The 25,349-nt window shown below is 40.8% G+C and overlaps 1 protein-coding gene across 6 annotated transcripts in view; it reads right to left on the minus strand.

The window, feature by feature from the left end:
- TAX1BP1 (Tax1 binding protein 1) overlaps positions 1–24,595 on the minus strand; it is a 61,339-nt gene extending 36,744 nt beyond the window's left edge. For 3 of the 6 annotated variants that reach the window (XM_058678357.1, XM_058678355.1, XM_012926184.2), the window contains exons 1-5: positions 24,445–24,595; positions 17,583–17,751; positions 9,976–10,078; positions 6,581–6,768; positions 3,106–3,264 (exon numbers count right to left, since the gene is read on the minus strand). In XM_058678357.1, coding sequence (XP_058534340.1) covers positions 3,106–3,264; positions 6,581–6,768; positions 9,976–10,078; positions 17,583–17,744 — 612 coding nt within the window. In that variant the 5' untranslated portion in view covers positions 17,745–17,751; positions 24,445–24,595. Of the gene's footprint in view, positions 1–3,105; positions 3,265–6,580; positions 6,769–9,975; positions 10,079–17,582; positions 17,752–23,400; positions 23,507–24,444 lie in introns of those variants that run through there. The other 3 variants (XM_058678356.1, XM_004582413.3, XM_058678354.1) reach the window with 2 other exon arrangements.
- Positions 24,596–25,349: the final 754 nt, after the last annotated feature.

Here is a 25,349-nt window from a genome sequence, read left to right on the forward strand (position 1 = left end):
ATAAATTAGGTTCTCAATAGCTAATCAGTTGCCTGCAAATAATTTTCTTATTTACAAAAATTTCTAGTCAGATTTCAAATTAAATCTTACTCATCTGAATTCAGCTTTACTCAAAAACCTCACATCTCTAAAGTAACTGAAAACAAGCCACGCAACCAATTACACAGGACATAAACATGTCTCCTCTGGTTTCTAGAAATCCACACAAAAATTTGAGAACAAAACACAATAATCTAACTTCATGGTATCAACAGACAAAATAAACACATGCTAAAAAAATGAAAATAGTAATTAGGCAATTACATGTTTCACTAATATTATCCCTTACAAACACAACCTCTTTAAGTTGTTGTTGCATGCTTTATTTATTCAAACTATCTTAGGGATCCCATATGGGTCCGGTTGGTATCCCGGCTGCTCTACTTCCAACTCCCTGCTTCTGTCCTGGGAAAGCAACAGAGAAGGGCCCAAAGTCTTGCAACCCTAAAGCCACGTGGCCGACCCTGAAGAAGCTCCTGGCTCCTGGCTTCGGATCGCTCAGCTCTGGCCATTGCGGCCACTTGGGGAGTGAGCCAGTGGACAGATCTTTCTCTGTATCTCCTTCTCTCTGTATATCTGACTTTCCAATTAAAGAAAATAAACCTTTAAAAAAAAAGTTCCTATAATTTCTCCTTCTGGTAAGTATAGTATTTTACCCCATTAAAGTTCTGTTTTTTTATATTATAAATGTATTATGCTTTTATAATCTAGGGGAAATATTATGCACCTCCATTCCTGTTAGATGACAGCTATTATTTTAATCTTTCTCAATGGTTATATAGTTCACAAGCATGAAAGGCAGTAAAGTAACAGTGACTCAGGTCAGAGAAAGATCCATAATTTTCTATAGTATTCAATATCACTAAACAAAAGAAAGAAATCACTTGCAAATGTTTTCCAGAGTATACCCCAATGCATCCTCTCCTCCAAGATCACAAACTGTCATGAAGACTTAAGAGGTGCCATAAAAACTTCTGTTGAAGACCCTTCCTGAGTACCAAGGCAACAGCCTTCTATAAGACTGATTATATTCTGGGCCCGGCGGCGTGGCCTAGCGGCTAAAGTCCTCGCCTTGAAAGCCCCGGGATCCCATATGGGCGTCGGTTCTAATCCCGGCAGCTCCACTTCCCATCCAGCTCCCTGCTTGTGGCCTGGGAAAGCAGGAGAGGACGGCCCAAGGCTTTGGGACCCTGCACCCGCGTGGGAGACCCGGAAGAGGTTCCTGGTTCCCGGCTTTGGATTGGCGTGTACCGGCCCATTGCAGCTCACTTGGGGAGTGAAACATCGGATGGAAGATCTTCCTCTCTGTCTCTCCTCCTCTCTGTATATCCGGCTTTCCAATAATAATAAAATCTTTAAAAAAAAAAAAAGATTGATTATATTCTGACCTCAGTCTGTTAGAACAAGCTTTGGACACGTACCAAGTCCTTAACACCTTAACACCTGGTACAGCACGGAGAACCTGTGATGCATTAAGTCGCACAATCCTCAACCGAACTAGACACTGGCCTCAAGTCCATGAGAAAATTCACACAAATGAAGGCCTACCATTCTGCCACTTGTATTATGAACACCCATTCTTTTCTTGGACTTCAAGGTGATCAGAGTGAAAACCATAAATGACCACATTTCAGCATATTTTGGAATAATGGATTTAGGACATACTAAATTGGGCTTTTACATGAATCATCTACCGAATCTCGATTCCTCTGGCTTGTGATACAGTCAAACAAACAAACAAACAAAAAAAAAGTTTCAGGAAATGTCAAAACCAGGTACAACCGCTGAGAAGCATGTGAAAGAACGAAGAAAAACAGTGGTAACTATACAGTAGTTATGCAATCGAGTAAAAGCTCAGCTGAATGTCCTAAAAGTAAACACGTATCTCATGAGTTTTTACTGATTTTTAATACTTTGTACTTCTGCCTTTAAAAAGTGTGAAAGAAAATAGTCTTTAAACAAACAGAAAACCCTACCTCTATAGTCTACTGCAGAATACTAAATATTTTTCCAAGAACTGGGGAAATGCCTGAAGATTTTTAACAGGTAATTAGAAGTTAAGATGTTTCAGACACTCATAAAGAAATTTACAAATGCTCATATGATCTGACATTACATTTACTCTCTAATCCAAAAGAATGATCCTCAAATAAATACAACGAAGAGAAGTCATCCCAGCTTGGTAAGCCCCACGTGTGTACCATTTCTGCTTATGTATGCAACATGTAAGCGCTCCACTGCAAAGTAAAATTGGTGAGAATCACGGCAGTAACAGGTCAGTGAGTGATTGGTAAGTAACTGCTCTAGGTCCTTGTTTGGCAAAAGAACCAAACAGACCCACCATCCAGGAACAACAAGTTAATCCTTCCAACAGACATAAATATATCCAACCAGGTTTGAGACTTCAAAACTCACCATCACAATCTGTACACACTTTGTCAGAAGAAATTACTTTTCTTATGAAAATACTGAGCCAATGCAAGGGTGACTAGTGTTTTCTCAATGTTTTTGGTTTCTCACTTATCTACTTGTACCTCTAATGAAATAACAGTTTTCTGCTTATATTTTTTCTGTGCTCAAAAAATGGTACCAACTCGAAGTAGGTATTTCTTAGGTAATTTGTAGCATTTCTCACCTCAGAAAAATCTCAAAACGTTGTCTAATACCACATACTGCCTCGTTGAGTTCTGCCTTTTTTAGGACAAATTTATTTTGTTGCCCCTTTACTGCTTATCACCTCAGCTTTTATCATTTCTATTTTCAAACAAACAAACAAAAAGTCTAATGAGTAATCTACAGTTCTACGTAAAACATTCGGGAATAGTTGTCAGGACTAGCTTATCAAGCCTGGTACCAATAGTCTGAAAGTATTTTAACCATCTTAAAACATTAAAAAGGCTGCGGCAGAAGGTTAATAGGAACTGACCTATTCAAGCATAAATGTTTACTTAAAAACTATTTTTTCACTACCTCATTTTCTCTAACTTTATTGGTTCAGTTCTTTATAAAGGTGGCTTTTAGATAACACACTACCAATTCCAACCAGTTACACAGCACAGAACGAACCTGCTGCTCTGCCCGCAGTTGCTCACATCTTTCTTTTTCATGGTTAAGTTCTTTCTCCATTCTTCCAACCTGTTCTCGAAGCTGTGCAGTTTCTTTTTCCAAAACAGCAATTAACTTTAACAGTTCTTCTTTTTCCTTCATGATTTTTTCAATTTTCAACTGCAAAACAAAAACTAAAGTCAATTTTAAGTCTAAACTATGTCCCTGCAAATTGACTTTTTACATTTCAAAACAAAAGAGGATCAAATAGATTTTTTCATATCAGTTCCATACAACATTTTGTTAGAAAAATTCATGAATCACAAACTTACATCATCTTTTGGTTACAGCAGAAAATATTGTAAAGAGGTATAAGAATAGCCGAATGAGAAATTACCCTTGTGTTTACTTTTCAAATCAGCACTTCAAATAAGGTGCACCAATAAGGTGAACCACTGGGCTTTCTTATCTGGAATAAGCACACACCTCACAGAATTACACTACTTCTCTGTGAAGACAATCCTGTAGCAAATCTTTGAACTGCCACGTTGAAGTGTTCGTCTGTAAGATTATGACAAGTTTTGGGTCTTTACCTAAAGTACCAAGGAATAAATAGCTTCTATGTAGAACACTTTGAAAAGGTCATGGAAAATGAAAAAGGAAATGCACACAATTCTGAAATCCATGCATACAAGGGGACCTCAGAGGGTTAATGTCAAATTAAAATTATGGGAAAAAAAAACATGTTTGTGTTTAAAGTTTTGGTACAAAAATAAACTTATGTTTTAATTCTGATTTTTTTGGATGCACCCTTATATATAATGGCCTCTATTTGGCTTAGTGAAAACAGCTGTGTAAATAAAAATGCAAATTTGAAAACAAAAATGCAGACTATAGTAATTTAGTAACAATATAAATGATCCTTAGAGAAATACTAACAGGTCAGGATAATATACCAATGCACCAGATATCATTAGGATCTACATCAGTAAACAAAATCAATATTTCTATTACAAAAAAATTCTTTGATTCTAGCCAGAAAAAACAAAAATGGAGATTCAGAGGATGATTCTGTGACGGAAGCATTGTAAATTTTACCTGGAAAAATGTTTCTGTGCAGTACACACTAACTTAGTTTCCCAAGCTTATAAAATCAAACCGGTTGAACTCTAAAATGGCTGAAAACTTTGACAATCATGCTTTTACCTTTTCCAATATAACAAATCAAATGGTTCGGAGTAAACACCCTGAAAACAGAGCTTTTTTTAACACCTTATCTATTTTTTAAAGTCTATTTCTATAATTTTTGTGTTAATTTTTTTTGTATTTCTTTTTTTTTTTTTTAAGATTTATTTATTTATTACAAAGTCAGATATACAGAGAGGAGGAGAGAGAGAGGAAGATCTTCTGTCCAATGACCCACTCCCCAAGTGAGCCACAACGGCCAGTGTGAGCCGATCCGAAGCCGGGAACCAGGAACCTCTTCCGAGTCTCCCACGCGGGCGCAGGGTCCCAGTGCATTGGGCTGTCCTTGACTGCTTTCCCAGGCCACAAGCAGGGAGCTGGATGGAAAGTGGAGCTGCCGGGATTAGAACCGGCGCCCATATGGGATCCCGGGGCCCTCAAAGCGAGGACTTTAGCCGCTATGCCACACCACCGGGCCCTGTGTTAATTTTTTTTTTTTTTTCACTACATCATCTGAAATGAAATCAGGCATTTCACCCATAATCATTTCACAGAAATCACTAAAAAGACAATCTTTTTAACCACTACTGTTATTACAGCTAAGAAAATTAAGCATAATTTGTATTATCCAGTAGATAAGCCACAAACATCCCCACTATTCTCAAAAAACTTCCTCTTTTCTAAATCTGCTATCTATCTAATCGAGGCTCACACACTACAGGACTAAGTCTCATTAATCACTTTAACATCAACAAGGACTCAGATAATGTCTACCATTTCTATTAATTTTGTGTTAGATAAAATCTACTAAAGAGTTTAATGAATGTAAAACATAAAAGACTTGTCCAAAAAAAATCGTTAATAAATAAAAAAGATTACATCTCAGAAATAATTACCCAAGAAACAGCAACTTACATTTTCTTCATAAAGAACCCTTGCTGGAGTAGGAAAAAATGAAATAGATTGTGAAAATCTATTTGGAGAAAAAACACAAGATAAACCCATCATTTGTCTGTGAGAGGCCCTGAAATCAGGGTGGTCTACTAAGTATTCCAAAAGCTGTCCTGTAAATGCTAACTACATTCCTCTAAAGAGCTGGGCCTGTTTCTGCTTCTCTAACATTCAAATATCTGACTAAAAACCTTGATCATCAGGCAGTTGTCACCACAGAATGTTTTAGTCACCCTATAAAAGTTACATTTTTGTATTAGAGATAAGAGAGGAATTTCTGAAAAGACAAAGATACGGAAGAATCCATGATACAATGACTAGTTCCTTCTAACCGCCCAGTGTCTAATAAAAATATTTGTAACTTCATGTCTTTTTCTTATAATCTTTCAAGGTAAATAAAGTAAAATCAAAGGCATAAAACAATCTATTAAAAAATTATCCATTGTGTCTCTCCTCTCTGTAAATTTGACTTTCAAATAAAAATAAATCTTTAAAAAAAATCACCCACCTGACTATACACAGAAAGCAATGTCCTATACACAAAATATGAACAGACATTACCCAAAATATTCAATTTTAACAGCAAGTTTTCTAATTATAAGTACATTAAACACAATTAGCTGCCTTAACTGAACATAATATAGTAGTTTTTTTAATACAGTAGTTTATAAAGACGATGGGAAACATCTTGAAATGATATTTTAAAAAGGTTCTATTTTCTCTTTTAATGACTACTAAAAATAAAATGATGATTATATCATCTATCTACATAGTAAACTCATGTTGGAGCCAGCATCATAACTCCACAACTCATTTATTTAAAAAAGTGAAAAGCTTTTCATCTTTGCTTTGTAAATTATGGCTAATCTAGGCTTATTATTTGACAGTAGGAACAAGGAAAAGTATTACTCTAAAAATGTCCAACCTAAATGAAAATAAAGTATGCTCCCCAATTCATTTAACGCACTTGAGAAACAGCATGCCCACAGCTCATAAAACGAAGTTCACACCCAGACACACTGCCTTCCACTCTCTCCCAACCAGGTTTAGGTCCCAAGTTTACTCTGTTCTCCCTTCAATGAATCAGGATACCAAAAAAGCAGACAGGCAGGATGCAGGGAACATAAGGAAGCGTTCCAATAGCTATTTTCTGCATCATTCACTATGCACAAAATACTGACGGGCTCTGAGGCTCTGCGAGAGTGGAACCAATATGTAATTATAACCAAAGATTCATATCTTTTTCAAAAGAGACACTGTGCATGCACTTATTACTTTAGTTAAAAAGCATTTGATTTTTCATGGATACTCTTGCATAATCTGAAAATTCTTAAAATGCCACCTCACTGTGAGCACCAACCTCCAGCAGGCCGGCTTTCGTCGTTACCACCAGCATGTCAGAATTCCCTTCGTCTTCCATCGTCAGCAGCTCTTCAACAGGGGAAGCAGCTCGGAACTGGAAAGGTGTACTAGCTCCACGAATTTCACCCTTATGGGTAACATAACAGAACTGGTAAAATTCACCATCATCATTAGGAAGGTAATACCCTAAGAGGTAATAAATAAAAAAGATCAACTTTCCAATATAAGGTGACTCTTCCTTTCTTCTCAAACAAACCCAAATTTCCCATCTGTTAGTTCTAAAATTATTCTATCACAATATCTTTTCCATCTGTATCTCCACTAGGGCAAGATCAGCTCATCTGGAAGAAAAAAGTATGTACTCTACAAAGGAATTCCAATTTTATCACTATTATTTACTTAACCTGAGCTGCATGTTCTTCTCTGTAAAGAAGAAGTGTGGTTATCTATCACACAGTTCCTAATTTTCTACCAATTGATAAAATAGCTATTATGTAACCACTGATGTATTCAATACTAGTATACTCTTCCTCAATTTTTATTAAAGATTTATTTGTTTTTATTGGAAAGGCAAATTTACAAAGTGACAGAAAGATCCTCCATTTGCTAGTTCACTCCCCAAATGCTACAACAGCTGGAGCTGAGCCAATCTGAAGCCAGGAGCCAAGAGCCTCCTCCGGGTCTCCCACACAGGTGCAGGGTCCCAAGGCTTTAAGCTGTCCTCAACTGCTTTCCCAGGCCACAAGCAGGGAGATGGATGGGAAGCAGGGCTACCAGGATTAGAACCAATGCCCATGTGGGATCCCGGCACGTGCAAGGGGAGGACTTTAGCCACTGGGCTACCACACCGGACCCTCCATTTTTAAAGGCCCCTTAAAAAGGTAAGATACATCTTGTGATGCTTGAAATTAAGATCTAAGTACTCAATCTCTCTCTCTCTGCTTTTCAAGAAAATAAACCTTTGAAAAAAAATAAATCTTTTCAAAAATACTTTCCAAGTAAGTACTACTAGAAATGTTCATCCCAAAACTAAACTGTTTTCTGATTTCTCTTGGGTAAGTATTTGTATGCTAAGTATTTACATTCAATAACTTTCAGTACAGATTTTTTTTTCTACTTGAAAGAAAGAGGGAGGGAGAGAAGGAGAAAAGGTGGAAATGAAGCCAGGACTTGGCTGGCCTTCAGATTATACTGCACTTAAAACAGAAGGATGCCAGGGGCCCAGAATTTGCCCAGATCTTCCACGTAAGTGGCAGGGGCCTATGCATTCCAGTGATCACCTGCATCTACCAGGACACATTAACGAGAAGCTGAATCCAAAGCAGGGCAGCCAGGACTGAACTCAGCATTCAAAGATGGCATGAGCACAACAGGAAGCAGCTAGGGGCCAGCGCCCCGGCCTAGCAGGCTAAGGCTTTGCCTGAGGCATCAGCATTCCACATGGGTGCCTGTCCTAGTTCCAGCTGCTCCACTTCCAATCCAACTCTTTATTTACAGACTGGGAAAGCAGCGGATGAAACAAATGCTTGGGCCCACACACTCATATGGGAGACCTGGAGGAGTTTCATGACTCCTGGTTTCTGATTGGGCCAGCAGCTATTGTGGCCATTTGGGGAGTTTATCTGTACAAGGAAGATCTCTGTCACTCTTGGTCCCTGCCTTTGAAATACAAATAAATCTTTAAAAAAAAGAAATAGTATGGTCCAGGCCCAGCAGACTAGTGGCTAAAGTCCTTGCCTTGCACACGCCAAGATCCCACATGAGCTCCGGATCTAATCCCAGCAGCTCTGCTTCCCATCCAGCTCCCTGCTTGCAGCCTGGGAAAGCAGTCAAGAAAGGCCCAAAGCCTTGGGACCCTGCGCCTGCCTGGGAGACCCAAAAGAGCTCCTGGATCATGGCTTCTAATTGGCTTGGCACCAGCTGTTGCAGCTGCTTGTGGAGTGGGTCAACGGACAGAGGATTTTTCTGTCTCTCCTGTTTATATGACTTTCCAATAAAAATCTTAAAAAAAAAAAAATATGGGCCTAGCAGCTAAAGCTAAAGTCTTAGGCTTGCACATGCCAGGATCCCATGTGGGTGCCAGTTCTAATCCTGGTGGCCCCGCTTCCCATCCAGCTCCCTGCCTGTGGCTTGGGAAAGCAGTCAAGGATAGCCCAAAGCCTTGGGACTCTGCACCAACGTTGGGAGACCCGAAAGGGGCTTTGTACTCCTGGCTTTGGATCAGCACAGCTCCAGCCATTGCTGCTACTTGGGGAGTGAAACAGCGGAATGGAAGATCTTTCTGTCGCTCTTTTTCTCTGTAAATCTGACTTTCCAATGGAAAAATAGATAAATCTTTAAAATAAAATACATATTTAAAGTATATATTAATAGGTAACAAATTTTTACTGCAATAACTTATGACTAAATTCAGTGAGTTTTCTTGGCAACTTCATTTTATTTCCTATACATTATGCTTATATAGAGCCCATTAATTTCACCAGAACAAAAACAATTCGTAGTATATCCAAAGTTAAGAACTTGACTGAATACAATCTAGTGAAATTATATAATTGCAATATGAAATCACTGTACCAACTTGACAATTTCCAAGAGCATTTTTCTGATTTATAAAGAATAACAAGTTACAAGCTTAACCATTGTAAACATACAATTCAGTGTTAAGAATACAACCACCCCTACCATTCATTTCTAAAATGCTTTCCATAGCACAAACAGAAATCCTATACTCACTAAACAGTAATTCCTCTAGATCTGGTCAGCCAGGACTCCACTCCTAGAGAGGAGTCTGCACCTGGATGTAAGTCAGTTCATTCCCCATTATCTTTGGCCCAGGTGACTTAGCATCATATCCTCAAATTCACTCACATGGCAGATACACCAGTATTAGCTGAGTAATAATTGTTAATACATGTGCAACATCAAGGCCAGCAGTAGCTTTTGATTACTCACTTCGGTCCATCTCATAAGAACTTTCATCTGTCAGAATCATGTAACTGCTCTATAAACCTGTCAATCACCCTCATGGTTTCCAGCTACAATACGTTCCTCACCTCTAGCCTGTTACAGTGTTGTAACATCAGAAATACTATTTTCTTATTCAAAGAAAAAAATCACCCCAGGGAAAGATGTGCAAAGAAATCCAGTATTCTAGCAAAAGATAATAAAGAAAAGATATTTTAATCCCCACATATTATATTATCATATGGCCAACAGCAAACATACCAAGTATAATTAAGATTAATACATATTCCCACACACGTCTCTAAACAAAGAAACTATTTCAACTTTGGCACCCTGGATATGTCTAACAGATCATTAAAATGGGGTATAACATTATTAAAGACAATGAAACATCCAGGTTGATTGAGTTCTGTAGTTTTCAGCTCTTACCTTGAAATGCTAGTACACAATTGACTGTTGATCCTTCTACATACTGTTCAGGCATAGGCGACCATAAAAACGTGTAATAATCCCGAGCAGTACTCCATCCAACCTGTAGGAAAATAACCAGGATAGGGGAGTAGTTGTGAGATTAACAGCATCTAATACAAGCCTGATACTCTATGCTATACTATTTGATACTACAACCCAATGTTAAAACATATACTTCATATCTACAAATCATCATTTTAACAAAATATCAAATTACAATGTACTAAGCAATAGCCTACAGTTATAAAAACCTACATACTGAATAACAGATTTCTCACAGGTAAGGACACACATATCATTGTGCTTAAAATCTGACTTCACTAAACCTATGTTTAGTGACAAATGTTGAAGACTTTTGGTTTTGCTTAGGCATCTCTTTGCACTAAATTCACTTACCTTTTATTTTTGTAGTCTCACTATAAGCAATCTGTATAAATTCATGCAAAGACTTTCAGCACAAAAATATTCATACATACAAGTAAGCCACCTATGTCTCACCTCTTGCTAAAACATTTTTTTTTCTTTTAAAAAGTTTAATGGCACATACAACATATTCCAACATAAAAATATATGGGTAAGTTAAAAAAAAACATACTGCAACTTCCAATTTCTTCATTCCTGAGAAAACAAAATTTGTGAATTCAAAGGAAAACCTACCACCATCTTTAGCTAAACCCTAATATCCTCCTTATGTGAAGGGAAGCCTGGCTCTGTGTCACACTAACCATCCACTGGCTTAGGACATGACTTTGGGGGTACAACTTTTAGGAAAAAAAAAGTCACTTGAATTATGACTACACAGCAAATTATAAATTTAAGCAAGCCTAACTATCACCAAAACCCTGAATTTCAGGAAATAAGGATGGCTCAAAAATCAAATAGATAATCATAATAATCGTGTAGGTCAACCACCACGGCAGATGCATCGCTGCTCAGACACACGCAGTCATCAATGAGCGACCGCATCATGTCCTCACTGGGGCATATGCGGCGCAATTTGGGATAAGCCTTGAGTCTCGTGCGCCTCGTGGGCTGGCTGTGGCGACGGCGCCCCTGCAGCCCCGCCATGCGCCCGCGGCGGCTCCCCGGCGCCCTGGCCACAGGCCGCCGGTTTTGCGCCTCTTAACGGCCAGCGCGGCGCATGCTCCAGAAGCTATTCGCTAAAACATTTTCAACTCATATTACCTTACATAGCTAAATCTGTGTTTTCTAGGTAAACTTTAGCACATTACATAACTCAAGAGGAGAGTTATTTAACAACAGATACTAGCTATCCATTTGCTAGTAATATTACAAGAAAGCATGCATCAGCCACGGAGTTAGATCACACATATTCTATGATTACAACTTGGCTTTTATCTCTAAAGGATAGCTGAGCGATTACAACCCAGCAGGATTGGTACAATCATCCCAGCAATCCTTGATCAACATGTACTGCTCTAATTATATACAGTGTTCTTTCCTGAAACTTTTAATGTATGAGTGCATGCAACTTCTCTGGGACAAATCATAGGCTGCATTTCTGGGTGGCATGGTCAAAACTATTTGACACTTGTCATTTTCTACAGATGAGAAGCTTGAAAGAAACCAGTTACCAGTGACTTACAGCATCTGTCTGAGCCTCTGGTTTCTCTCTCAAAGTTGGTGAATGCTTATGGCACTTAGTTAAATGCCCAACCTAAACAAATGGAAGTTACTTCAAGTGCAGTACAACGTACTGATTAAGAACATTATGTGTAGGGTCACATGACCAGCAAAGGCCATTCACTGGCACTACCACTTCAGATGGGTTGCTCATTTCTAGTTCTTCCTCTTTAAAAAAAAGATAATGGTAATCATCTCAAAATGTTGCTGCGTGTCAAATAAAATCATTCCTGTCAAGTTTCTGGTGCAGAGCTTATTAAATATTATTTAGTGCTTATTAAATATTGCCACTCACTGGGGCCAGCAATGTGGTACAGTGCGTTTAACTGCCTCTTACAACCCAGGCATCTCCTAAAAGTCCCATAGCATTCAAGTCCCAATTCCTCCATTGCTGCTCCAGATCCCTGCTCGTGCATCTGATTGCTTGGGCTCCTGCTACTCACATGGGAGACAGAGATGGAGTTCCAGGCTCTCGGCTTGGGCCTGATCCAGCCCCAGCTGCAGAGGGGCGAACATGCAGATGGCAGCTCTCACACACCCACTTCTCTCTCTCATCTCTCTTTAACTCTGACTTGCAAATATCCTCTAAGTTTCTCCAGTTCTTCCAACAAGACATACTTCTGGTACAAACAGTATTTTGTATTCTTTGTCCCTGTACATATACTGATACCGGGCGGGAAAGAGTGGTGAGAAAACCTCCTTAGAGCTATATTTTCTTGGGAAAGGAATCTAAGTGAACAGACTCTAGTCAAACCTGGTGGTTAATACAGCAACTGAGGCATGTGGGCTTGGTCTAGCTAATAAGGTGTGTGTGGTGCCTTAGAGGAGCAGCAGACGATGAACGTCGGTCCCTGCCACCCATATAAGATTGAGCTCAGGCTCCTGGTTTCAACATGATCCAATCCCACCTATTATGGGCATGCAGAGAGGGAACCAGCAGATAGAAGGTTTGTCTGCCACTCACAAAAAAAAAAAAATTAAAAAGGAAAAATCTGTCAGATAACAATGGTTGCATGCCATATTCCAAGTGCCTGAATTCCAGTCGTGGCTCTGCTCCCAATTTCAGCTGCTGACTAATGGACATCCCAGGAGGGAAATAAGAACTCAAACAGCTTGGTCCCTGATTCCCACATGGAACACCAGACCACATTCCCACTTCCAACTCCACGCTGGCCCAGGCCAAACTACTGCAGGCACCTGGGGAGTATACCCATGGATGGGAATGATCATACTCTCTCCCCCTTCCGAACAAATACAAACACATTTTTAAGAAAACAGCAAAAAGTGACAGTGCCATTTACTTGTAAAACTAGCTCACAAAACCTCTAACATGCTAATATCACAGTGTAAAACAATACCTGATTCAAGTTAGCACTAGAAGAACAATCAAAAATACTGTCTTGATTTACTATATAAATTAGGAAATGTATGGAAGCCAAAATTTAAACCCCAAATTTAAGCTTTTCTGCTACCCACACACTACTCAGTCTTCTCCCTAAAATAAAACGTCATACTTCTAAACTTCCCTTCCAACACTAATTCTATACTACCTAACTCCTAAGGTACAGCTGACAAAAGATAGGATATGTCTTACATCTTTGCTTCCACATTAAAATACATTAGAGTGGATCACACTGGGAAAAACAGACAAGACAGGTATCTGGAAATTATGTATGAACCCTCTGCAATCATGAGGAAATCTAACTGAGAGTCAACAAATCAGAGTGTTCAAATTACCAGGTTTTTTTCCTACATTTTATTTTCCTGGTCATCTGACTAAAACACAGACTACAAGGCTGCAAGATAGATCACAATGCAAGGGCAGTTGCCTTTTAGTCCTCCATAGTATGTGCAAAGATCACTACCTCTAGATTTGAAAACAACTTTGGAACACTAAAAACTAGCAGAGATCATGCCAACAGCACCTGACATGTCTGTGATTTCTGACATTATTTATTTGTAAACTAATTTAATTTCTGCTAAGAATATAACACCTCATACTTTGCACTTGCATAACTCAGACCAAACCAAATTCATATACACAAATGAAACAACAGAATTCACAGCAAGTACACAGATATACCTAGTCAAGCGACTGAGCTGCGGGCTAGGTTGCTCATCTCCCATATGGGTTTGAACTTCTCACTCTGCTTGCTGCATCAACTTTCCTAACGCACACCTAAGAAGGTAGCAAGTGATGGTTTGTGTTGTCTTTGCCACCCATAAATCCAGTTCCTATGGTCCAGACCACCAGGGACATTTAATAAGTAAATCAGCAGGTGAGAGCTCTCTCATCTCTGCTTTTCAATTTAAAACCAAACAAATCAATGAAACAAATATAATACATTTTACTGCAATTAACATTGGATTTAATAATAAAGATATGGCATCAGATGCAGTTCTAAATCATCTCCCACAAGCTGAACTGGTGAGCAACTCCACTGCCCATTTTGTATATTCCTATCTCCCTAACTAAACAGGTAGAGAATTGTGCTCAAACACCTGCTCACATGAGGCTCTAAGTCACTTTTATCTCTGGACCTCAGTTACTTCATCTATAAATTGGAATGTATAGCAGCTAGATAAAAAATCTTTATGAAACATAAATACAAAAAAAGTCTAAAAACTACAAGGAAAGAAATTTAAAACTGACAACCAGTCTTAAGACCCTTCTCAGGCTTCACTCATTTCCCCAAGCAACTTGAACTTCCCAGTCAGTTATCACTTCAATAATGCACACAAAACCACAGGAGTGTCCTTTATCCCTTCAACTTCCCTTCCCATTACAGCCTGAATGAAACCCACTTTTGGCACTCTTCACACACAAATCTGGGTGGTGATCCTCTCTGAAGAAAGTCATAAAACCGCTGCTTAGCAAGCTCCTACTTACCTACTCTGATTTCCTTTAACATTCTTCCAACGGCGGCAAGGCCAAACCTGTTCCACATTTAAGTCTTTTCCAAATTCTTAGCATATGGCCTTCCTAACCAAGGTGCTACAGAATGAGTTCCAGTTCCAACCCAGCTATAAGCTGACATATCCAATGAAATCTACTTACGGAAAAGTACCTGAAATTGATTCCCTTCTCCATTTCAGGCCTTCATTATCTCACACAGAAAATTAGCACAGTCTAAATGTTTCCTGTACCTTCATTCTCTTCAAAGTCCAGTTTATCTTACACTGCATTATAAGATCCAAGTTCACGTCTAACCTTTATTACTCCTTATTGAAAACCTATTTCTTAAACATTAAGACAACCCACAATGTAATCCAAGCTACCCTTCCCCATTCATCCTCTGAAACGAGTATCTGACCCAGGCAAATCAAAGTCCTTCACACTTTCTCAAGCATATCACACACGTTCCCGTTTTCATTCCTTCACTCCTAAAATTATTACCTGGTCATTCTCTTCCTACCTAATGGTCACAGTATGCTATCCAACATAATGAGTCTGGAGGGCAACTTACAGTATAAAGTGTTCTAAAATTTTCACTTTCCAGAACTTACTCAATACAGTCAGTAAGTAATGAACAAAATAAATACAGATATTACTAAGCATTATTTATCATAAACACTTAACATAAATGTCCACTAGTAAAGAATTAGCTCAACGAATTCACTGAACTGATGAAATGCGTGTGTCCACTGGAGTGTACCAGGGGATGGCTCCGGTGCTCGGGTCCTTCCCACCCAAGGGGAAACACTCTGCAAGCTTCTGGCTCCTGGCTTCAGCCTGGCCCAGCCCCAGCTGCTGCTGGCATTTGGTGAGTGAACCAGAGGATGTCCCCACCAATCTCTTCATCACAGACTGTCCACTCCTCATCCTTTGAAGTGTCTCACCACTGTGCCTTTGCTCGTGCCGTTTTCGTACTGGGATGGCCTCCCTGTGCTCAACGGCATTTCCTCCTCCTCCTCCATTTCATGCCCATTCTCACAATTCTCCCAGTTCTGTTATCTTTAACTTGATCTCAGTATTTCACATAAAAGCCAAACTAATACTGATTTCATGGGACACTCACAATAAATATGCCCACAACTTATAATGTGACAAGCCCAAAACCTCATACGAAGAGTTAACAGGAATTCATCTATTCAGGAGTATCAAATAATAATTCAAAAAGAGGAACTGGAGCCCGGTGCAATAGCCTAGTGGTTAAATCCTTGCCTTGCATGCACCAGAATACCATATGGGTGCCAGCTGGTGTCCTGACTGCTCCACTTCCCATCCAGCTCCCTGCTTGTGGCCTGGGAAAGCAGTCAAGGACAGTCCAAAGCCCTGACACCCTGCACGCACGTGGGAGACCCAGAAGAAGCTCCTGGCTCCTGACTTCAGATCAGCTGAGTTCCAGGGAGTCAACCAGCGGTCACATGGACAGAAGATCTTTCTATCTCTCCTCTTTAAAAAATCTGACTTTCCATTAAAAATAAATAAACTGAGCAAGGCATGGTAGCCTAATTACTAAAGTCCTCACCTTGCATTTGCCAGGATCCCATATGGGTGCCAGTTCATATCCCAGATGCTCCACTTCCTTTCTAGCTCCCTGTTTGTGCCCTGGGAAAGCAGTAGAGGACGGACCAAAGGTTTGGAACCCCACACCCATGTGGGAGACCTGGAGGAAGGTACTGGCTCCTGGCTTTTGACTGGCTCAGCTGCAGCCTCTGCACCCACTTGGGGAGTGAACCAGAAGATCTTTCTCTGTGTATCTCCTCCTCTCTGTATATCTGCCTTTCCAATAAAAAACAAACAAACCTTTAATAAATAAATAGAATCAAAGAGGAATTGAAATGTTATTACAAATCATTAAGCCCTAATATAGTTTTCTGCACTGTTATCAGACCAGACTTTTCACTTGTAAATACTTTCAATGTGTCCAATTCTAGAAGCATTCTTTCTATTGTGTTATTTAAGTTATACAGACCACACAAAATTTTAATCCTACTAAAATCACATCTAAAGTAAAAACAGATTCTGATAGAGATTTTAGAGTGATCCAGGAGGAAGACAGTAACTTACTGGTTAGACATTCACAACACTGGTTTAACTGCTCAAAGGACGCTTACCCACCCTCACTTCATTAGGAACAGGTAATATCACTAGAAAATGCTCTGCAAGGTGAGGCACCACTACTCACTACCCTAACACAACTTTCAAGCAAATAGCATACAAAACAATTGGTAGAAATATAAGGACTGGGACTCTAGGTCAAAGAGTTTACCATTCAGCCATGTAAAATACACTTCTACAACAGGCTAAGAAAATATGAGCAGTACTTCAGCAATGCAAAATGAAAGATAACATTACTACAACAGTATACAAAATGAATTACAAATTACTGCAAGAATGTATTGTTCTACGAGGTAAAGAATGGAAAAGAAAAAGATTCTGAAAAAAAAAAATGTTCACAAAAACCTTTAATAAACATGAACCTTTTGATCACAGAGAGGAAAATTTGATAAAATATCCCCAATATTTCTTTTACACTATTGTGTATTGTTAATTTTTTGTTGTTTACAAAAATAACCCTTAGAGGCCGGCGCTGTGGCATGAAGGGTAAAACCACTGCCTGACACGAGTACCCCATGTGTGAAGCAGTCTCTCCACTCTCCACGCACCTTCCTGTTTACACACCAGAGAAGCAGCAGAGACTGGCCCAAGTACTTGAGCCCCTGCATCCCCACCGGAGACCTGGAAGATGCTCCTGGCTTCAGATCAGCCCAATTCTGGATGTTGTGGCCATTTGGGGAATGAGCCAGTGGATGGGAAGATCTTTTCAAAAAAATACTTAAAAAACAACAACAAAACACCTTTCTTAACATGGAGTCGAAACAAGGCCAGTATAAAAGCTACTTACCAATCCATTTAAAAAGAAAATTAAAAATAAATCGCCTTCACAGAAGATAATATTCAAAAAGTTTCTTACCTTGAATATACCAACCCAATCTTTTGGATGTGGATGGATATATGGAGTTAAGGTGTAATGACATTCCAGGTGTGCATTAGGAAGATAACTCTTGGCCACATTTTGAAAGATGACATGTGCAAAGTTGGAAGTCTGCAATGGGACTTCTTGAAAGGATGTCATTGTGACTCTGAAACAAGTAATTCATACAAGTTAAATGACACCAAGCATAAACTTATGCTCTTAAAAAATGCATGACATTTAACACAACTTTCATGGATATTTGTGTAACTAGTCACTGAAAAGATACAACTTTAAATATTGAAACTTCTTAAATATAGAAGATAAAAAAAGGCAAATTGACAATAAGTCAATATGGCTCAGAAAGTTATATGATTGCGAAAGGATTAAATCAAAAGCTCCAACTCTTCCTGACAAGTGTTACCCCTTGCTTCTTCTACTAAAACCAAAGCATGGCTGGACCAGAGGTGCTTCCAGTATACACCTGGTGGCCCCTAGCAAAACACACTAAAAACAGAAACAGGACAGCTGAAAGTCAAGGACTTACTGGCTACTGGCCAATTAACTTTCCCCTTCAATACACCTCTGAACTTCCTATTTTCCTCCCACATCCAGCCCAGTCCATCCTTCCCCTCTTCATGACTCAGGGTCCTGTAACTTCTTGATCCTTGCATTCCTGCCCCACCCTGTGATGCCTCAGGCCAGAATCTCTCAATCCTGATTACCTATTAGAATCCTAAGGGGCTTTAAGGAAAAAAAACCACAAACTTTCTGGAAGTGGGGCCTGAGAACACTTCATATACATACACAAGAGTATATCAAGAATCTTGTCACAGAATGTTGAAGTAAAAGATACTTAGTCGTACAAAATTTTAAAACCATGTATTCTAGAGGTCTTCAAACGGATTATGGAAAATGACTATTATGTAAATTTTAAGCATCATTATACATTCTTGAAAAATCTTTCAGAAAAAATGTATCTATTAGTGACTCAGTGGGTTCTCACAGGCTTAGTAAATATCAAGCACTGAACGGCAGATGAATGGTTAAAGTGGATTACAAAAACTAAGACTCAGGTGTTACACATTTTGTGTTCTACTTCTGAAAAGATAAAACTAAGAGTTTATTTTTAAAAAATGTTAGACGCAGTACAATCCCTGCATCTATAGTACATGTGAGAAACTATGACTAAATGTACAGCACCTGCTTCTGAGTCATTAAGGCAGGAATCCCTGTCACAAAGGGGAGAACTAGGGCAAGAGTTTTGCTAACCAAATTAATTTACTTCAAAAATCAATGAGCTTTCTACACTGCAAGCACAACAGTAAGACTCAACTCACATTTTAACAATTACTAAGAAGCTTTACTGCTAAAACCGAAAATAGCTTACTTTCAGAACTGCTTTTGCCGATTTGAAATATTAAAAGAATTTTTAAATTTTAAAGAAATACACTTTAGAAAATACCAACTTTTCTTCCTGTATCCCTACTGCTTCTCTTCTGACCAATGTACTGCTTTAGTGATCACAGTGTCATCTCGTATACAGCCCGTCATCCTGACCCTGGGAGAATGACCCCTGCTGCCAGGAGGTCTGCAGGGATGCCGCAGGAGGGGTGCTCCTCCTTCAGCTATAACACTTGGGCTTTACTTTCCACAAGGCTGTCGCACAAAGGGACTCCTGGGAACACTCCCTGCCTCAGGAGAATGAAAAGGTAGCATTTAAACACCGGGGTAACTCTGCTTAACACAACTGCACACTTCTCTTGCTTTGTTTTGAGATATGTGTACTAATCCTGACCTCCCTCCTCTTCCCAAAAATTGTGTGGAGGACCCAGTGCAGAAACCTAGGGGCTAAACTCCTCGCCTTGCACGTGGTAGGATCTCATGTGTGCTGTTTCTAATACTGGCAGCCCCACTTCCCATCCAGCTCCCATGACCTTGGAAAGCAGTCAAGGATGGCCAAAGCCTTGGGACCCTGCACCCGCGTGGGAGACCCGGAAGAGGTTCCGGGCTCTTGGCTGCAGATCAGCTCAGCTCTGGCTGTTGTGGCCGCTTGGGGAGTGAATCACTGGACAGAAGACCTTCCTCTCCGTCTCTCCTCCTCTCTGTATATCTGACTTTCCAATAAAAATAAATCTTTAAGAATAATTTTTTTAAAAACTGTGTATGGGGAAGAATTCACCTACTCCAGTTCTTTTAAGAATACTCCCTACTAGCTAATAACACAGTAACTACCTTAGCCAGTTCTATCAACCTCCATTAGATGAAACTACCAAAACTGCATTAAAGGGACTAATATTTTTCCACGAAGAATGTGATTAGGTGGAAAACCAGCAAAGTTGTATTTATTTGTTTATAAAGCAAGACAGTGGAATTTAAGCCTTCATTTATCAATGGAAAGTATCAAAAAAATCCAATTATATATAGATGTATTAGTATTTGCTTTGCATATGTGTTTATAAATGCATCCAAGGGGACTCAAATTACATACCAGTTGTTACAAGTGACTCAAACCCTGGCCCTAAAGAGCCTCACCATTTTGGACTCAGGTAACATTTTAAATATCTGCTTCCCCCAGGTCTCCACTTCCCTAAGATTCACTGGCCAAAAAAGAAGAAAAAAAATTCATATGCCCTGTAAGTTCAAATTTTATTGTATGCCAATCTGCTGTAACTTGCTAAGCGTGTTCACACCAATTCACTGTAACCTCCTGGCACCATACCCAACAGCCCTATCCACCAACCCCGCGTGGCACCTCGAGTCCACCCACCCCCACCCCACCATAAGAAAGCACACTTGGGCATGCCTCCCTCTCCTTCCTCTTGCTGTCCCCTCTCCCTCTTCCCTCGGAGTCCCTCCCTGCCACTGTGGCAGGAGATGTCTGCCTCTCTCTGCCTCCACTCCCATCCCCGCAGCCATCTTGCCTGCTGGAATAAGACCTCCTGTGTGGCGACTAACCCAAAACAGCTAACGCCAATCTTTACTTAATAAAGGACATGTGTAAAAACAGAACTAGGGAGAATTTTTAATTTTTAACTCAATTTACTGTTTGAAGTTTCTACAAGTGTATGCTTTCAATGATTTAAATGATTGCACTAACATGAAATCTCGTTTTTGTGACTGTCCTAACGGCCCTCATCAATCTCTCTCCAACATCCTTTTTAAAAATTTCACAGCTACTCTATATAAATACTTGTAAAACTCACCTATTGTTTTATTTTGTACTTTATTAAGTTGCAAGATAGTTTCAAGATATTTAAAAGGTTAACACAAATGAACATAATCTATGGCACATCATTATCAATCCATTTTGAACAGAAAAGTAAAATTTCTAATTCCCACACAGTTCCTCTAGTTCACTGCTCCCACCGATAAGAAACACAAAGGAAGAGCCGAGCAAGCTTATGGAAATGCTGGAATTCACTAAGAATGGCCCTCTGGGCCCCAAGGAGAACTCACTGCAAAGTCACTGCATCACCTTGTGGTAAGGTCTGGGAAGTGTAGCTTCAACACTTGAGAAAACAAAAAATGCTAACCGGGCCTCTGTTGGAGAGGACACAGCAGCTCCTATATACAGAGAAGCAAAAAGCAAACTCCACCAAGTCACATCCTACTTGCCATGCTCTGAAGCATCTCTCCAGGGACAGCCAACTGCTAACTCTGTCCACTCCATAGCTGGGAAACAATGTCAAACATAATAAACGCACGCCAACCACAGCGCCCCCTTTTCCAGGTGACCTCCACATTCTCTAAACCTCCAAATCTCTCCTTTGTGTATATTATTCTTGTGTTGTAACTACATGTTATGAGACCTGGTGCAATGCCTAAATCCCCACCCCCCATTCTGACCCCACACCCACCTCCCACAAGCACCAGGATCCCTTTTGGGCACTGGTTCATGTCCAGGCTGCTCCATTTCCCACGCACCTCCCTGCTTGAGGCCTGGAAAAGCAGTAAAGGACGGCGTAAAACCTTGGGACCCTGCAAGCTCTTAGGAGACCTGGAGGAAGCTCCTGGCTCCAGATTTGCTGAGCTCTGACCACCGAAGCCACTTGGTGACTGAACAAGCAAATGGAAGATCTCTGTCTGTCCCCCTCTCTGTAAATCTCCCTTTCCAATAAAAATAAATTTCAAAAATACAACTACAAAGGTATTTTAATACCTTTAGCTCCTCCTCGTGAAATTTTTCAAGCCCTAAAGAGATCTGTTTTGGAAATGTTTGTTGTGCTTTCTGATACTCACCCTACTTAACCAACCCAAAAATGTAAGCCTTAGCCAACTTAATAAGAGACACCAAAAGAAAAACTTCAGCACACTTAATAAAGTCAAATTAACCTTTTTAATTATAATTACTTTAGTTCTAACAATTGAAATCAAATAAGAAGCAATTTTGCTTTATGTGCCAGCACGACTATGGTGACTATTAAATGTCCTAATGAGTTAGCGTACACTACACTATTAATAAGTGAAATATCTTAATGTCTGGGACTTGGATTAAAAATTCCAAGGGAGTGGCATGCATTTGGGGGCACAGCTGAAGCGCCACTGAATTTCAGTCTGAGTCCATTCGCCATCCCAGCTTCCTGCTGTTGACTGAGTAGAGGGGGGTAATGGCTCAAATACTTGGGGCCCTGCCTCCCACATGGTGTATTGAGTTCCTGGCTCCGGATTTGAACCTGGCCCAGCAGTGACTGCTGCAGGCACTAGGAGACTCCTAGATTCAGCCTTCACAGTGAAAGAGAAAGATGCCGGAGGACAAAACAAAGGAGTTGCAACAAGCCATTCATTTCACTGCTCCTACTCCTTGCAAATATCCATAATAACATTAGTAAAATCAAAGCAAGTAAGCAAATAAAACAGACCAGTAATAAAAATTCCACATATACTCTACAGCAATACACCTCATTTTGGAATATAAACATAAATGTTGGGGAACAGGACTGTGACTTGGAGAGATCCAATAAACAAATCCTTTCCTAAAAATGTTGGAATTCAGTTAGTGGTTGACAGAATTACTAAAAGTTTTCAAATCTGTGACTTAAAAAAAAAAAGGATAAGCCTTTAAAATCATCTCCACATTTCAGTCCTACAGAACACACACCTGAACGGACACAAATACGCGGCCTTGAAAGCATCTCCAATCACCCACACCTAAGGATTATCGACTGGCTGTAGATAATCAGAAATGCTACATCAGCAAACTGTGCGATCCCAAGCAAAGCCCGTGCCTGCTCCTCTGTTCTCCCGCAAGCATCATCTCTCCAAATCATGAACAGCTGAGGGCACAGGGTTTTGCCCAGCTCTCACCCACACCACTCTGGCTTCTTTTTAATAAAGTGATTGCTAAAATGCAGTGATCTTTACCTAAGATATTAGAAGGAAATTTTTTTAATCTTCTTCTAAAGGTTTTCTTGGGCTAAATACTAAACAGGTGGAAGTATATAAAGTCCAAACTATACACAATATCCATTCCAAAACAATGCAATCTAAAATATCTGAAGTAATTCCTCCAAAGGGGTATAGGAACATAATTACAATCATTCATCAATATTTAAGCTTACGTTAAAAGGCTTAAAATTCCAGAACTTTTTTGGTATGAAAAAACGTAGTTACTGGCTAACTATAAGCACCTGCTATTACCCCAACTGTAAACTACGGTCTAAGAATGCGACCATCAGGAAGCATTAACCGCAACAGGATGTTCTTTGACGTGTAACGGTCAAGTCGCAAAAACAAAAACAAAGAAACCCCCAAAGTGTAGTAAGAGATCGTTCCTAGCACAAAGAATCCTTCAGAAACCCGAAAGGAGAGCGCCTACCTCAGCCTCGCACGCGAGAGGGGGGCTTCGAGGACGGACGCGTTATTCAAGTGACCTTTTTAATTAAACTGCTACTGGGAACCGAACGCCACCGCGATCATGAGCACAGCGCACAGGAATTTCTCTGAGCTGAAAAATGACGATGTCTTTTCCCATCTACCTTCCTGACAGAACAGCAATCCTAAACTACTTCAGGAAGCCAGAACTCTATTTCCAATGGCTCAGCCTTGTCTCCAAACAACTTTATCAGGCAGGTGCGTGCCCACACACGCGCGCACACACGCCACACACAGGTTCACGAACGCCCGTCGGGACTTGTCCACACGACCTGCGAACCTGCCGGGTGGCAACGGGCGAGACCAAGTTGACGCAGCAAATTCTCCTCAGCTGAGCCCTTGAGGCGCTAATGGGGAGGGATGGAGGGGCTTCTAGAAACACGTGCAGGGAGGGCCCACTCCGCAGCCCAGGTGAACCACGGGCCTGGCCAGGGCAGCAGCCTCGGGCTGGCCCGCAGCAGTAGGCGACGCCCCGAGTCTCCTCCTCCTCTTCTTCCTCCTCCTCCTCCTCCAGGGGCAATTCAAACCAAAACAGCTGGCTTTCTCTCCGCAGTGGCGAAACCCGGGCGTCCTTTCCGGACACGTCCCATTAGCGCTTCCCTAGCTGACCTACGCCGCCAGTACACACAGGACCCCGTCAAGACCCTCACCCTGGGGTCGCACTCGCACACAGGAGCCTCTCCCCACCCAGCACGACCCCCGGAGACCTGCCCGTCGTGGGTGGGGGGGGTGGGGGCCCCTCCCCGAAGCCCACGGCCGACCCCCCACACCGCACACACCCGTCACAATCACAGTCTGAGAGGAAAGGAAAAGCTAGGTGCTTGGGGGGGGGCGGCAGAGTCACCACGGAGACCCTCAGCCGACAGCGGCAAGGGACGCCCCCCCGGCTCCTCCCAGGCTGAGGGGCGTAGCACGAGCTCCCCGACCCCCAAAAACGCTCCACGCGCCTCACGCGGTGCAGGGACGGACCCGGGGAAAGACGCCTAACCTGGCGCAGGCCTCCGCAGAGGCAGAACGTCAGACAGGATCCCGACGCCGAGCCGCCATCGGCTGCCGAACCCCTTCCGCCAACACCGCCTCCTTCCCCACACGGCTACGCCTCCCCTCAGAGCCCAGAGCCGGCCCCGCGTCACTTCCGCCCACAGGACGTTCTCTTCCGCCGCCGCGTGGGTTAGGCCCGCCCCCTGCGCGTCACCCAGCTGCCGCACGACCCTGACCCATGGAGCTTTTGCGCCAGCCGGGTTTTATGCTTGAGGATTTTTCACCCAGAGGCCTTGGTCGCAAACAAGGGCATTTTTCACTTTGTAGTGGCCACGTTAAACGGTGAAGCACGTTACAAATGCAAAGTACGTTTCATCTTTGCTTCCGCATGCTTAACATGGCATGAGCTTCCCTAGATAGTACCTCAAATATTTGCTAACTTGTTCCCTTATCTATTTCAAATCCTTGAATTTGATTTTGTGCTGTATGTTGTACATGATCATAGAATTTCAGAAAAATCAAAACAAGTCATTTAGTCCCAACTTCGGCATTTTATGAATAAAAAAGGTGTTATCACGCTCAATGTAAGTAGTCATTGCGGTTACAAGCAGTGGAAATAAACGTGTACCTCAAGAAACGTAAACATAGCTGTGAACTTTATAAGCACAATTTTTCAGAGATATCACTCTATTTTTAAATCACATATGTTACATATTTGTAATAAATTTTTAATTATCACCAACTTAAACTTTATGAAATCAGAAAAACAACATGTTTCACAAAAGCACGTGATAGGAAAACACTGTGTATAGGTGATTTTTAAATTCTTACTAGTTTCTTGAAACTTCTAGAACTATTTCCCAATCATGAAGATATTAATTTCAGAATTTTAGCTTGCTTTATTTCTTTTAA

The sequence above is a fragment of the Ochotona princeps genome, chromosome 20 (assembly GCF_030435755.1).
Source record: "Ochotona princeps isolate mOchPri1 chromosome 20, mOchPri1.hap1, whole genome shotgun sequence".
NCBI classification, from domain to species: domain Eukaryota; kingdom Metazoa; phylum Chordata; class Mammalia; order Lagomorpha; family Ochotonidae; genus Ochotona; species Ochotona princeps.